The following is a 15,682-nucleotide window of genomic DNA, read 5'->3' on the forward strand; positions in this document are numbered from 1 at the left end:
CAGGGCTGTGAGGGGAGGAGGTGACAGGGTAGGACACCAGGGCTGTGAGGGGAGGAGGTGACAGGGCAGGACACCAGGGCTGTGAGGGGAGGAGGAGGTGACAGGGTAGGACACCAGGGCTGTGAGGGGAGGAGGAGGTGACAGGGTAGGACACCAGGGCTGTGAGGGGAGGAGGAGGAGGTGACAGGGTAGGGCACCAGGGCTGAGATGGGAGGAGGAGGAGGTGACAGGGTAGGGCACCAGGGCTGTGAGGGGAGGAGGTGACAGGGTAGGACACCAGGGCTGTGAGGGGAGGAGGAGGAGGTGACAGGGTAGGACACCAGGGCTGTGAGGGGAGGAGGTGACAGGGTAGGACACCAGGGCTGTGAGGGGAGGAGGAGGAGGTGACAGGGTAGGACACCAGGGCTGTGAGGGGAGGAGGAGGAGGTGACAGGGTAGGGCACCAGGGCTGTGAGGGGAGGAGGAGGTGACAGGGTAGGGCACCAGGGCTGTGAGGGGAGGAGGAGGAGGTGACAGGGTAGGACACCAGGGCTGTGAGGGGAGGAGGTGACAGGGTAGGACACCAGGGCTGTGAGGGGAGGAGGTGACAGGGTAGGACACCAGGGCTGTGAGGGGAGGAGGAGGAGGTGACAGGGTAGGACACCAGGGCTGTGAGGGGAGGAGGTGACAGGGTAGGACACTAGGGCTGTGAGGGGAGGAGGTGACAGGGTAGGACACCAGGGCTGTGAGGGGAGGAGGTGACAGGGTAGGACACCAGGGCTGTGAGGGGAGGAGGTGACAGGGTAGGACACCAGGGCTGTGAGGGGAGGAGGAGGTGACAGGGTAGGACACCAGGGCTGTGAGGGGAGGAGGAGGTGACAGGGTAGGACACCAGGGCTGAGATGGGAGGAGGAGGAGGTGACAGGGTAGGACACCAGGGCTGTGAGGGGAGGAGGTGACAGGGTAGGACACCAGGGCTGAGATGGGAGGAGGAGGAGGTGACAGGGTAGGACACCAGGGCTGTGAGGGGAGGAGGTGACAGGGTAGGACACCAGGGCTGTGAGGGGAGGAGGAGGTGACAGGGTAGGACACCAGGGCTGTGAGGGGAGGAGGAGGTGACAGGGTAGGACACCAGGGCTGAGATGGGAGGAGGAGGAGGTGACAGGGTAGGGCACCAGGGCTGAGATGGGATGAGGAGGAGGTGACAGGGTAGGACACCAGGGCTGTGAGGGGAGGAGGAGGAGGTGACAGGGTAGGACACCAGGGCTGTGAGGGGAGGAGGAGGTGACAGGGTAGGACACCAGGGCTGAGATGGGAGGAGGAGGAGGTGACAGGGTAGGGCACCAGGGCTGAGATGGGATGAGGAGGAGGTGACAGGGTAGGACACCAGGGCTGTGAGGGGAGGAGGAGGAGGTGACAGGGTAGGACACCAGGGCTGTGAGGGGAGGAGGAGGTGACAGGGTAGGACACCAGGGCTGTGAGGGGAGGAGGAGGTGACAGGGTAGGACACCAGGGCTGTGAGGGGAGGAGGAGGAGGTGACAGGGTAGGACACCAGGGCTGTGAGGGGAGGAGGTGACAGGGTAGGACACCAGGGCTGTGAGGGGAGGAGGTGACAGGGTAGGACACCAGGACTGTGAGGGGAGGAGGAGGTGACAGGGTAGGACACCAGGAGGTGGTGGCAGAGGGTAGGACACTGGGACTGTCACAAGAGGCAAGAGAAACCCCAGATCTTCAATAGCTAGGAAGACTTCTTAGAGAAAACAGTGGAGCTTTACTTTTGAAAGATTGTCCTGAAGAAGAGAGATGCATCTAGTTTGATTTATCTTGCACATTCACACTGGGATGGAATGCAATCATAGCGCTTGTTGTGTATTCTCAGAGTTGGCAACGCACAGGAAGCATCCACAGACATGGAAAGAACCAAAGACTCCTTGTTGAGATGTAAGTTTGTATCCTCTCTTGGGAGTTTCAGCACCAGGGAACTATCAGTTAAGAAATGCCAAGAAACAAAAACAAACAAACAACCCAAAGGTCGCTCATTCTCAGAATGTTCTGTGAGCAGTCCTGGGGTCAGGGCTCCACCCCACACAGTATCTAGACTGAGGTATGATGGTCCCTGTGGAAGTACAGACAGAACACTGAAAATGGAAGAGTTCATAAAAACACATCTCAGACAAGCTCCATTTCTGGCACTGGAGAGCCTGACCCAGAACCCCTACCCACAGTGTTCTCTCTCCATCCCTGACTTCCCGAGACTTCCTGCCTCCTGGGACCTCAGACAGCCGCCCTCCAGGATAAGGTTTTAAAGGGAACTACAAATCACCTGGAGACTGCTTCATGATTGGAAGAAGTAAAAAAAAAAAAAAAACAAAAACAAAACCAAAAAACAATCAATTCTGCTTTTGTTAAAGTGATTTTTGGACACTGTCAGAAATGCTCTCATCTCAGAGCACGGGGTGACAGACAGGTTGCCGATGACAATTATGTAAGTCAGGAGCAGGCTGCTGCATACCTTCCCCCACCTTCTCCAGGCCCAATTCCCCTCTTTAAGAAGTCCAAGAGCAGTCCACTCCAGATGTCCTGAAGTCAGCACCACCCCCAGCTTTTGAGAATGCACACCCAAAAGGCTCCCAGCTTCTCTTTTTCCCCACATCCTAACCTGAGCTGCCTCAAGGACCTACTCAGGACTTGCTCCAGGTCAGCCACAGTGCTAAGCAAAGCCAAGCGAAATTAAGAAGGGAAATTTGCTTTGACATAACTCACCTCATATAATACATTCCCAAACTAGTTATGTTGGTCTTATTTAATATTGGGAGTTCCACGTTATCCCTTTCCTCTATTAACTGAGATAATTGGGGATTTGTTTTATTTATAGCATCAATTATGAACACGGAAATTAATCCTTGAATGGTGCATTTGGGATCTCAACTGTCAAGGGAGCAGAAGGGAAACCTGGGTACAGCTCAGGGGTCTTTCCTACCGGCACAGGAGCCTGCCAAGGAAAGACATCTTCAAGCCTGGGTGATAATTTGGGCTGTCATTTGTTCTTGTGTGCGTAAAGTATTTTGAAATATTAAATAAATGGTGATAATTGGCTTCAGGAGATCCTTCCCTGGGGGACGTCTACTGATACCTGAGAGAGGTAGTGGGAAGCAGGCAGAGATGGCAACCGGAGCCTGGCAAAGCAGATACTTTCGCTTGTATTGGTGCTCAGCATGTTGGCTGGCACTGCTTTGAGAAGGAGCTGAAGATAGTATCGTTGATTAGAGATGGGAGCTCAGGGAGGTGAAGGGCAAGGGGAGCCACAGGCGTGGTGGGTATGTGCTGGGAGCTCCTGGAAGCAACTGGACCACTGCAGAGCTGGTCCTTCATCCTTCCTGGTCACATGGAGCTCAAATTTAACACAGAGGAAAAAAAAAAGATCCTTCAATGGTCGATCAGGACTAAAACTAGCCAGTGAATGTGGTTTGGAAGGAAGCCAGCCAGGAGAGAGGGGAAACTTTCCAGCGTTGAGCCAGAAAGTCCCCTAGTAAGGGCAAGAAGCTCCATGTGGTCCTGTAGCATCTCAGTGGACAAATCAGTCAAGTCTGCTCTCCTCTCTCCCGGAGCAGCAGAGCTGAGACACAGCATCCAGGGCTGGAGTTGCTGCAAGGCTGCAGGCTCAAACCTTCAATTTACCCTCAAGAAAGGACAGATACATCTAAAAGAGACTGAGAACAATATCAGGCCAAGTAAATGAGGAAGGTGCCCCATTTACGCTGACCCCTCCATTAAAATGCATTTTGCCAAGCACCTGCTATGTAGAGCTAAACAAACGAGCCAGGTAATGGTGCCAACTGCCAGCTCAGGTCAAAGTCAAAGTAGCTTGATCTAGCACGGAGCTACGGTCAGAGTGGAAGGAAGGAAACGAGACTGCTGTCTTGTATCTTGTCTGCATAGAAGAAAGAGAAGACTAAAGGCTTCCTTTCTGGCCCGTTTAGTCGCCTCTCGGAAGCTAGACATTTCAATGTATTGGGACCGAGAGCCAAGCCTGTTCATCACTGGGGGTGGAGTGAAGGAGGTTCAGGGCCCGCAAGGGAGCCACACCTGTGCCCAGTGTGGGCAGAGTCTTTTCCTCCTCACGTGCCTTCTCCTGCAGTCTTCCCGCACCCTGCTCTACCGCACAGTAAAACTAGCAGTAAAATCCCAAGCTTAGCTATGAAAACAGCCATTGATCTCTGATGCAGTCTTCTGGTCGGTCTAGAAGGAAATGTGTGATGTGTAAAGTCTCTGCGTGCCCAGGATAGTGCCTGGCACACAATACTCACCAAGAGGATGCTTTCTTGACCAGTCATGTGACTAGAAGGGAATATCACATTCGAAGGTCATCTAAAAAAGTAATAAGCCCCAGGTCTGGCTTCTACTGGAGGCCACGACAGAGTGGGGGCAGTGGGACGTGGGACAAGGAGAAAGGACGTTGAAGGTGTATTGCGGTATTTGAAGTTCAGCTGTGACTCTGGGAAATTTGCTGAATCCCTCTGAGCCTCACCTTCTGTATCTTTAAAGAGTACAGAACTTCTCCTACTTTGCAAGGCTGCTGAGAGAACTTAAAGATAATATATGCGAAGAGCTCGGCACACTGCTGACACGCAGTAGACACCCAGATGCTATTATACTACTAATAAAAAGTAATGGGCAGATGGCCAGTGGCGCTCCTATTGATCCCATTTTAATTCTGACACCCATCAATCTGCCTGGTATGTATCGCAATACAAGTAGGAACTTGACCCCTTTGGGGTCACAAGTCCCATCAAGAGGCAACTGGGGAGTCACGGATCCCCATCTGCCTAGAAGAGACAAACATGAAGCCAAGTCCCCGGGTCACTTTATCCCGAATACCTCATGGTGCCCAAAGCTCACATCTGCCATTTGATCCAAGAAAGGTACAGTCTGAGTTAGACATTCACTCTGGTGGGCAGCTAGTTATTTGATGAGCACATTTGTGGGCAGGTGTTCACCTGTGTATGTATGATGTACGGTGTGAGTGTTGTTTGTGTGTGTGTGTGTGTGTGTGTGTGTGTGTGTGGTGTTGAGAAGAATGGCTGTATAGTTTTCTTTCGACGGACAGAGGTAAGGGAATGAATGCCTGGATCAAACATGGCATTCACAAATGGACGGTGACATCCCTCGCTCCTCCCTGCTCCTCTCCTGTGGCAGGACAACAAATGCAATCACTTTAGAAGGTCCAATCACCTGCTCAGCTGGTCCCAATGAGCACACGCAGCACTATGGAATAAACCTATGCCACCACAACAGGGTTTTAGCTAGGGGGAAAAAATTGAATTACCAGAATGCCACCAACTGAATTGTCAAAGACCAAATAAAAAGCTTCATGAATTCTCCACCAGCAATATAATGCTTCCTTTTCTAAGCAAATCTAGAGCCAGTGTATGAATTGTGGAGGGATTTTTTATTAGTCTCCGAGGCTGAGGCAGAACCCCTCTGAAATCTATGTCTCCATAAAGCTGCCTTTATTTTTCTCTAATCCTGTTAGGATGAAGGCTTTAATCTCCTTCCTGGGACCCCTTTGTCTAATGGAAAGCTTCACACACCAGCACCATAAATGTATTTTTGTGACCTCAGTGGAGTGGAGGGCTCAGAGATCTGGAAAGGAAATGTCGCCTGAGATGGCACTGCACCAAGCACTTGTCTCTCCCTCTGAAGATAGTGCTGCCTGGCCACGTGACCCATTGAGACTGTTTCACAGGCACACAAGTAGGCGGGGTCATTCCCCCTCTGACTCCAGTTGATAAAACAAGCCTGCTCCTCCGTTAGTGAGAAAAAAAAAAGTGGTGCCTTGCTCTGCAAAAAAATACCCAAATCAGGGTCATGGGGAGAAATTCTAATAAGAGCGACCGAACCCATGAGTGTCTGTGGCAGCAGAAAGAAGAGAAAGCAGCTTGCAACTACGCTACCAAGGAGAAATGCAGGAAGGGATCTGCATGTGCAGATTGCTTACCATTCACCCAACTTCTCCCAGCCTTCTGCCCCACCACCCGCTTGCTCTGTCTTCCTTCCCTGCACAGTTCTTCAAGACACTCCACCCTGCCATCACACACACCACACTGCTTGAGGAAAGATATAGTGACTTAATTTCCCATGTTTTATAAAACACATGCCTCACCCCTGCCCCAAGAGAATCAATTCAGAGCAAGTTACTACCCACAAACAAATCACTCGTTTCTTTTCTGACTGTTCCACTCCCTTGGCTTCCAAGAGTTGAGTGAAGGACTTTTGTCTCCAAACCTCCTCCCCTCAATCGTAATACACCACCTAAAGCTTTGTGATCAAACCAATCCAACTTCACCCTAGCCAGGCCAGTGACACCGACTTACCCCAGTGTAGTCATGGTGACGATGGTGTACCAGAAAGATGCAGGGATACTTGTGAATTTGCTGGCAGAGGAGCCCTTCTCGGCATAAAACATCACAGTGGCAAAGATGATTATGGCCATGGTGAGGGAGAAGAGGAGAAAGCCCAGTTCCGAGGCACAGCTCTTCAGGGTGTAGCCCAGGATCCGTAGGCCCTGGGAGTGTCGGGAGAACTTGAAGATCCTGAAGACACGGAAGACCCGGAGCGTGACGAAGGCCCCGGATACATCCTCATTGTCGGTCATGACCAGGCCGATGTAATAGGGCATGATGGCCACCACGTCGATGATGCTCATCACACTGCGAATGAAACGGTATCGACTGGGCGCCGCGAAAAGCCGGAGGAGGTACTCCACGGTGAAGATCATGACGCAGGCAGTGTCCAGGCAGAAGAAGGCTACCGAGTAGCGCTCTCCACATGGCAGCTCCTTGCTCCCTGGCACCGTGCCGCACGGCACCGTCTCCACCACGTTGGTGATGACTGAGACGGCAATGAAGAAACCAGTCACGTAGTAGAAGACCAGGGCCAGGGTGCTGGTGTGTGGGTTCTCGAACGCCCGCCACATGGTCTGGCGGAAGCTGAGCGAGGGCATGGACTCCTGGTTATTCTCAGAGTCATTGTCGTCCATGAGCCGCTCCGCGTTCTCCCGCTTGCGGTCTTTGTACTCCTCGTAGCAGCAGTCTCCAATGATCTCAGGGAGGATGCCGTAGAAGGCCAACTCATCGTCGTAGGCAGAGATACACTCGTAGCGTGGGTAGTGCAGTTTCCCGGTGCGGTAGAAGTTGAGCACGCAGCGGAACACTTCCGGGTCGCGGTCAAAGAAGTACTCCTTGGTGTCCTCATTGAAGAAGAACTCTTTCTCTGTGCTACCCAGCAGGGTGTCGGGGTAGCGCTCCAGAGTGGTCCTCCAGGTCTGGAACCGTCTTCCGCTCACGTTGAGGACGATCAGCTCGTCTTGCCGCTTGTTCTTGTCTGCTGGAGCGAGGGGCATGGGGCAATTGGCCACTGGCATCCACCCAATGGCTGCAGCCCGGGCAAAAGGCAGCCAGGCTGCAACTCCCGCCGCCATGGTGACTCCAGCTTTTGGGCTGGTAGCTGCTCAGACACTGTGCACACCAGCTTGAAGTTAGTTCCGTGACCCCTGGGGGATAGGAAAGATCAGAGAAACGGCTGAGTCTCCTTTGATTGTTGGAGGATGCGACAAGGGGAGGGTCACTGAGTGAAACAGCAAGTCTCCAAGGCAAGATAAAACTGAAAGCACCCAAATAGGGAGCTCTGATAGTGATGCAAGGATAGTACCTCACAGGGGCTGTGCAAAGGGCCAGTTCATCAGAGGCAGCTGACTGATAAAGTGTCAAGCTGGGGTGGGGGGCTCCAGGAGTACTGGGAAGGAAAGCCTTGAACAGGAAGATCTGGGAAGATGGGTAATAATTAGCTCTGAAAGGTTATGGGTGTTATTGCGAATTTAAATTGGGAGAGGGTAAATGAGTTCTCATTAAACGAATTTAAAAGTGGGATAAACATGCTAATTTTTATTTCACTCTTCATCCACCGGGGTAATCAGAAATCGGGGTGCCAATGAAGGAGATCAAGTAAACACATCCTTTCTATTTCTCCCTGGTGGGAAGGAGACTGAGGCTGGGTTTAGAAAATTCTGTCAAGGTGGGAGACCCCAGCAAGCCAAGAGCCCAGTGAAGTTCTCCCCCTGACTCCCTTGGAGAAAGCTTTCACTGGCAAATTGCTACTTACTCTTGAGGATGCTTGGCCTGGATCCTTGCCCTAGCAACCTACTGTCCAATTGCAGCCGCCAGAAGCATGATGAACAGACAGAGAACGGTTGTGAGGTTGTACGGGGTCTCTCTCTCTCTCTCTCTCTCTCTCTCTCTCAACCAAATGAAGGCATTCTTGGGTTCTTGGTCCACCTGACTTCCACACTGTCCCTCTCCCACCCCAAAGCAAGCTGAGCCACGCTCACTGCCTTCCCTAGCTCCCTCGCCTCCTGTCTCCATCTGCCCAGAACCCAGAGTTCCCCATTATATAACAACACACCATCCCATGCCAGGCTCTCTCACCTGTCCTCTACCGCACCCTTCCGAGCGTCTTCAGGGCTGGGCACCCTTGCCCTTCATGCGCAGCTCTCTGCACCACATTCCCCATCACCTGTGAGGATGGAGGGAACAATGGCACGGAGAACTATATTCGGCTTGGGGAAGCAGATTTACCTTCCCAGATTTGGCTTTTTAAAGATGATAGTGAAATGACTCTGCAATCCCCAAATGTATACCATCTGTGGGAAGCCATGTGGTGACACAGAAACACACGTAACAGTGACGGGAAATTGTTTGGGGTTGGCACACTCAACTCCACTAATCCTAAACTGATCGCACCGCGCAGAGCCAAATCCTAGCTCAGTTATTTGGATTCTCCAGAACGCACTTGGTTTATTTCTGTATTGAAATAAACGAGGTAGAGGTGACTTTGGGAGTCTGTGGCGTTGTTTGTGGGCCTGGTTTTGGAGTTGGGTGACTTATTACACAGACTTGTGATGAACTTTGGCCTTCCTCTCTCCAGGAATGCCACTTCGCCGGCTTCTCCAGGCTCTAATGGTGCTTTTGCTCCTGAGCTGCTACTGGTCTTTCCTACCCGGATGCCTCTGAGACAGAAAAGCTTATACTCTCTCCATCCCGAATGCTGCTTTTCACCTCCTGCCCACAGCATCCCTCACCCTAGGCCACTTACCCTGGCCATGGTTTGTTTTAGTTTTTGTTTTTCAAGACAAGGTTTCTCTGTGGAACCCTGGCTGTCCTGGAATTTGCTCTGTAGACAAGGCTGGCCTTGAATTTACAGAGATCCATCTGCCTCTGCCTCCTGAGTGCTGGGATTAAAGGCGTGTGCCACCACCAGCCAGCACCTGACCATGTTTTTTGTACTCCATTCCAAGGATTGCCAAATAATGAAACACCATGAAAGACTGGCTCCCTGGGTCCTCCCTGCTGCTGGCATTCTGGTCTCACTCTCCCCATTCCTAGATTCCCCCCTTTTCCTTGAAATTCATTCTACTCAGAGCAATCTCCTTAAAGCAAGTTTCTGATTGGGCTTCACTCTGTAGCCTGTGAAATAAAACTCTAACTCCTTGGCCTGACATTCCAGCATCTTCATACAGGGACCCAGCTTAACATATCAGCTAGGCAGTCCAGGTACCTCCCTAGCCTCCAACAACAAGAGCAGAGACGGGCTCACAAACAAACCCTGGATGTCTGTCTCTGGAGTATCTCCCCTGTCCCTCCACTTGCCTTGCTCATTAAAATCCTACCTGTTCTCCTTCTTGGTGATGCTTCCTCTTCTCCCAAGACTCTCCTTCCTTTAGTCTCTCTGCACTCTGCCTCTCTGCTCAAGCACCTGCCACGCCAAGCTTGGATTTCAGGTGCTTTATATCCTTTCATTAACAGTAGTGGCATCAACAGTAAGAAATGGCCAGATACTCGATGCAAGGTATTGCACTGTCTCCCATGACATCTCATTTCATCCTCAAAGCAACCCCAGTCAGAAGAGTCTATGGTGTCTAGCATTTCATGAATAAGAGAATCTAAGGCCTATTGATACCTAGCATTCTGACAACCCTGAAACACAGGTCCGGGATTTGACCTTGAATGGATGACTGAGCACTGACCACACCAGGCTCCGTACCTTATGCATCCATAGACGGTTTCCATCAAGTCACCAAAACAACCCCTGTAGTCCTCATCTTACACATAAGGGAAATGAGAGCTAAGGAGTGACTGTGACTTCCTAAATGATTAATAAATAGTCAGAACTGGTTGGGAGTCACTCTAGGCAGGACATTCCCTGGGACCCACAAAGATCTTTCAGGGCAAAGGCTTTCCATCTAGCCCAGCAAGTGGCAATAGTGCATGCAGTGCTTGAGCAGGTACCCGAGCCAGGACCGCTATTTGGCAGATGCTGCTTGCGCTCTCTGTTTAACTCTATGCCTTGCTGCTGTTTCCTGAGGCTGTCAAGGGTGGCTGTTCTCTTTCTAAACAGTAAACTCTGAAGACAGAGCCGAATTGAAATCCTGAGAATTAAGTGTCTGCAGACTCACTGTAGGTTAGATAAGTGTCCTTGAGGAGTTGATTTCTGCCTCAGTTTCCCCACCTACATGCTAAGGGAAGGGGGATCTTCGTAAGTGCCTCTCTTCCTGAAAGGTTGTTTAGATGCTGCAGAAGACAAAGAGAATGACAATGCTGTTTCCTATAGATGTCACTGCTTAGAGGATAGAAAAACAGCACGGGCCTGATGAGCCCTTGATTATAGGAACTGAGAGAACGGAGGAGAGAGGAGGTCATTCATCCATGACAGCAGGTAATCCACACACCACTGAGAGACGATTCAGAAACACACTCTGCATTGCATAGTTGTCTTCAAAGCATTCACCCTAACAATGAACTGTGTTTTCTTTGAACCAGGAGAGACCCCTGCCCCCCCTCCCCAGTGTATACTTAGCTAGGTTTCCAAGGGGTGAGGGCCTGGGAAACAAACATAAGCTAAACATTAGTTATAGATAGTTCTGATTCTGACTCAGGTCAAGTTTCCTGAGCACCAGCAAAGTTCTGGGCACTATCCAAGGCACCTTTCCACATCATACAACGTTTAGTTTACTCCCACAAAAACCCCATGATGTTTTTGCCTATTGGTGACAGGAAAAAAAAATGTCAAAGCCTCAGAAGTTTCCTTCCAAGTGGTTAAGTTAATATATATAGGGTTGGACGGTTTTCAAACCAGACCATTGTCTGGCTCCCTGTCAAATGGATTCCCTGAACTAGGTACAGCCCAATCCTAATGCTCCCTTAGAAAAAGCAGGCAGCTGAGAGCGCAGGCTCCAGGGACCTTTCCGTCTGTTTTAGTACTACCCTTAACTTTTGAAAGCAAGCCACCGTTAACTTTCTGGGTTGCAGAATCTTCGTCTGTAACACGAGAGCCTAAAGAGAAAATGAAGGAGGACCTTTTGATTCAAATGACTCTCCTGGATCCAGGACACAGACGCTCCATCTCCTGTCTCTCTGAGACTGCCTCATGATGGCTGCCCATGCAGAGCGGGAAGTAGAGCATCTGGCTTGGTTGCTGTGGGGATGCAATTAGCCTGAGCCTCATCTTAGCAGAGGGAGTTCTGGGAATTCCTGATGAGGCTGATGCCCAGAACAGGACACACAACCTGCATCACTTGGAACCCAAGGCAATCCAAGGCCTAGTCTGCCCACAGAAATCCCCTCACCCTCCTCGGAAGGAAAGAGGGCTAAGGCTTCAGGTCCTTGCTGGCCCCTTGACTCATGACCCCTAACATCCCTGTCTTATCAAAGAGATGGGCCCTGGCAGGGGTTCAAATGGCAAAGATTAAGAGATTGCTGATTCAGGAGGTACCCTGGAGAATCTTGTTAGCCAGACACATGGCCCTGAAAGGACAATGACCCCTCCTTCTAGTCTCACAGTGCTGCCCCTGGGATTCTGGAGTCCCAGTACCAGCTGCCTGCTTCTGTGAGCTGAGATCCTTCCCCTCACCCTCTTCACTGAGTCAACTCTTCTTTTCCAAGGCCATGAGTAATACACAAACTGCTTTCTGATGGATAACCGAAAGCTCAGAGAAAGGCAACACTAATCCCCTCCCTATCTATCCTAAAGTCTCTTGTCCCAAGGGTGAACTTTTACCCTGTATAATAATCCAGAACCACCTTTCTCAAGAAGGTCATGCAAGTGCCAGACTGTCTCCAGAGACTCAGAACCCATCCTTCTGGTTAAAAGTACCAAGAAAATAGCAATTACCCTTTTGCCACTTTCTATGTGCCTTCATATGTGCGTGCGCATGGTCATATATGGTACACGTCTGAGTCTGGAAGAGGACAATCATCCCACCAGACACCATGCCCAAGCCCATACCAGCCACACCCACCACACAACCCTGTAGGGATGACCTGGCTCAAACAGGACTTCTGAAGGCTGTCGATGCAACACTCACCGCTAACAGTGCCAGCGCCACTTGGAGCTTGCCTGGGTATGGACCCTGCAACAGGCAATACAGTGCGGCCCCATTTCCAGCCAATGGCACTGCACACACCTCCCATACCACGGTTTTACTAGGACGTGGATGCCTTACAAATGAAAACTCTGAAGCTATTTTTGTTTGTGGCAAAAGAGTTTGACAGTGGGAAAGACTCAGCAGTGGGGTAAGGGAGAAATGCAGGAGGGAGATTACAACCAGGAAAACTCAGAAATGACGATCGCGGGAAAATCTTGGAAAAAGAAACCACTTTCTCTTGCTTTAAAAAGTCAGCTGCCCTGATAAACAGCTTCGGTTTTGGAGGCAGAGAATCAAAAGGGGACAGACCTCTCTTCCTGGGGTCTGAGCACAGATAAAAAAAAAATGGCAAAAATGTCACACCACCAAGATCTGCCCTTCAATGACCTCAGGAGAGAGCCTCCAGAAACTGGAGCTGGTCTGAGGGACCGGTTGACGCTCCCAGGGAGTCTGCCCTGCGTCTGTTGGTGGGATTGTTAGGTATGAAATGGGTGGGGGAACCAAGCTGGAGATCCTTGCGGCACAGGCCTGGGACACACAGATAGCCTTCTCCACAGTGCCACTCCTAGGATGGTCAGGGCAGTTTCCCCTGAACTCTTTTGGTTTTCAGCCTTCTCAACAGCAAAAGGGAGCAAGCTGCTAATCCTTCCTCCTCTGGAGTCTTGTAGTATTCAAGAAGCACCACGGAAAAAATAAACACATCAACTCCTTTCTGCGGGCCAGTATATGTCCACATGGGCCTTACACATGCTTTGCACTGAATGAACGCCCAGAAGCCCCTTTCCCCGAGATAAACATTCAGGCTCCCTTGAAGTAAGAGTAAGTAATGCATCGATTCATGCATGCATGACCACTCTGTAAAACCTGATTACGGATTGCATTGTGTCTATCCCCCTGTGAAAGTTCAGAGGCATCTCATTGCCTTGATTTCAGGTCTGGAACCTCAGCCTGTTGCTGACTTATCAAGGCTGCCCTGAATGAAAGGAGAATACCGTAGGCAGAATAAAATGCCAGCACTAAGCAAGTGCAGGAATTTAGTTGATTCTAGGTAACTTCTCTGCCCATCCCCTGTGTAAACACCTTGTAAAGCAAAAGAGTCTTTGAAACCCCTTCTCTGGGGCCGTTCCTAACACTTCAGAGACCTTTCCTAGGGTCCACAGGGTGGAAGATGTGACAGGCACGACCAGCTGGACCAGCCCCCAGCCTCTGGCAGGCGCACCACAGACTCGCTGGGCTGGCGAACTTTGCGAAGCGCCCCAAACGGCTCCCAGCTTCCACTCTCAGCCATTTCTCTCCTCGGCTCACAAAGAGCAGGGACGGAGCAAACCGTCGCCACCTGCAGACAGATCCCGGGGCGCTGCTTCTGGCACCCGGCAAGGGAAGGCAGGCCAATGGCAAGAGGGCAGAGGTTCACACTCCCACCCCCAAACCTCTCAGAGCCTGGGTGCCCAGAGGTGGCTCCGCAGCCAAGGGAACCGACGCCCCCAGGCTCGCTGCCTGCTCCCCCACGGCCACGGCCCCACCCCCAATCCTTCCGGAGACCCAGCGCCCACCCACCCGGGCGCGGGAGTGGGAGGGTGCCGCGTGGGCAGCTGGAGCAACAGGCGTGGGAGCAGCGCTCCTCGCACTTGCTGGCTCCAGAAGGCTCGGTCGCTTCCCTCTTACCTTCGCCGAAGCCAGCCCCAGGCCCCGCGCCCCGCGCGCGCGAGGAAGCTGCGGCCGGGGGCCGCCGAGGCACAGAGCGCCCAGCAGCGCGGGGAAGCGCCCAGCAGCCGCCGCTCGGGCGGCTCCTCCTCGCCGGCGAAGTCTCGCACGTTCCTCCCTCACTCGGTCGGTTCGTGTGTCGGTCCGTCCGGGGGGCCGTCCTTCCCCCGCTGTCGCCGCCGCCACCGCCGCTCCAGCCCCAGCTCGGCAGCGCGTCCCCTCCCCGCCTAGCCGCTCCGCTCTCGGGCTCGTGAGCTCCGGTTCGCTTGTTCCCTGCCCCCGCCGCTGCTGCTGCCGGTGCCGCGCGGAGAGGAGCCGGGCCGGCCACGGGGCTGCCTCTCCCGAGGTCCCTCTCCCGAGGAGGCGGTGGGGGGCGCGGCGCGGGCGGGGCGGAGAGGAGAGTCCGGGGGAGGCGGCGAGGCTGCGCCCTCCGCTCCCCACCGATCCCCCACGGGTCGAGCGGCCCCAGGCCGGGCCCGAGAGCGCAGAGCCACCAGGCAGCGCAGGGAGCGAGGAGGAGGACGCGGGAGCCTCGTCGCGGGAGGGTGCCCAGGGCGAGGGCGTGCGAGGGGGAGTGACTCTGCGCGAGGGTGTGTGTGTGTGTGTGTGTGTGTGTGTGTGTGTGTGTGTGTGTGTGTGTGTGTGTGTAGAGGGGCGCGCGCGTGAGTGGGGGGTGTAGCGGGAGGGGGGGGCGGGGAGACTAGGCAGAGCCTGGTGCGTCTTCTCAGGAGAGTGGAGGAATCTTAGGGTGTGCCTGGAGGTGGTGGTGGAGTGTGCCGCCGACTCGGGTGTGAGCGCGTGTGCCGGCGAGGGTGGGCATGGGGCGAGCGTGGCAAGGTGAGCTTGGCTTGGGAGTGGGGGAGGAGCCGGGCGCGGCGTGATCATGAGTTCGGGGGCGTGTGTGGCTGGGGACTTGGAAAGAGGTAGGGAGCACCGGCATGTGTGCGCATGGGGTGTGTACACTTAACTGGATGTCCGTTTCCCATTCACTGTCCACGCGGCAGAGCAACTCCTCTCCTTGGTCATCTAGTGAGGCTCTGCCTATCTCCGCGCAAGCTTCCAAGCTGACCCTGAACTGTCAGCTGCTTGTGCCAAAGCTGGAAAGGTCTCAGGGGTGTCGAACTGCCTGAGCCGCTTTCCTACAGGAGTGAGAGGTCATGATCGGGATTTGCTCCAGTCCTTCACCACGGTTGTTCAGAATTAAGATCGAGGATTTGGGAATGTTAACTCTCACTTCCCTATCTTCCCAGTACGGGCCCAGGCCTTCGGACCTTTCCAGAAACCCAAAGATCCCTATTGCTTAATACTTCGACCCAGGATGGGGAGTGGGAGACTGACGGTCGCCCATGGGGCGTAGTGTCCAGCCAGTAGTCCCCTGGTCACCGGGGCGGTACGTCTGTAGTGCTGCCCCGGCAGCTGAGCCAACTGGCTTTCCGGGTGTCTCTGGCCTGAGTGCTGGGAATTCCGGGCCTGGAGATCGCGAAGCAGGCAGCTTTGTGCCTCTGCAGGGACCGGAACGC

At 53.0% G+C, this 15,682-nt stretch overlaps 1 protein-coding gene across 3 annotated transcripts in view; it reads right to left on the reverse strand.

Moving 5' to 3' along the window:
• Window positions 1–14,749, reverse strand: part of LOC121447416 (potassium voltage-gated channel subfamily D member 3) — a 223,455-nt gene extending 208,706 nt beyond the window's left edge. For 2 of the 3 annotated variants that reach the window (XM_041650653.1, XM_041650637.1), the window contains exons 1-3: window positions 14,124–14,749; window positions 8,464–8,551; window positions 6,355–7,532 (exon numbers count right to left, since the gene is read on the reverse strand). In XM_041650653.1, the coding sequence (XP_041506587.1) occupies window positions 6,355–7,460 (1,106 nt within the window). In that variant the 5' untranslated portion in view covers window positions 7,461–7,532; window positions 8,464–8,551; window positions 14,124–14,749. The remainder of the gene's footprint in view (window positions 1–6,354; window positions 7,533–8,463; window positions 8,552–14,123) is intronic. The other variant, XM_041650644.1, reaches the window with a different exon arrangement.
• Window positions 14,750–15,682: the final 933 nt, after the last annotated feature.

Source organism: Microtus oregoni, unplaced genomic scaffold (genome assembly GCF_018167655.1).
Source record: "Microtus oregoni isolate MIOR12 unplaced genomic scaffold, Mior012 000000F_ref0000247, whole genome shotgun sequence".
Taxonomy (NCBI): domain Eukaryota; kingdom Metazoa; phylum Chordata; class Mammalia; order Rodentia; family Cricetidae; genus Microtus; species Microtus oregoni.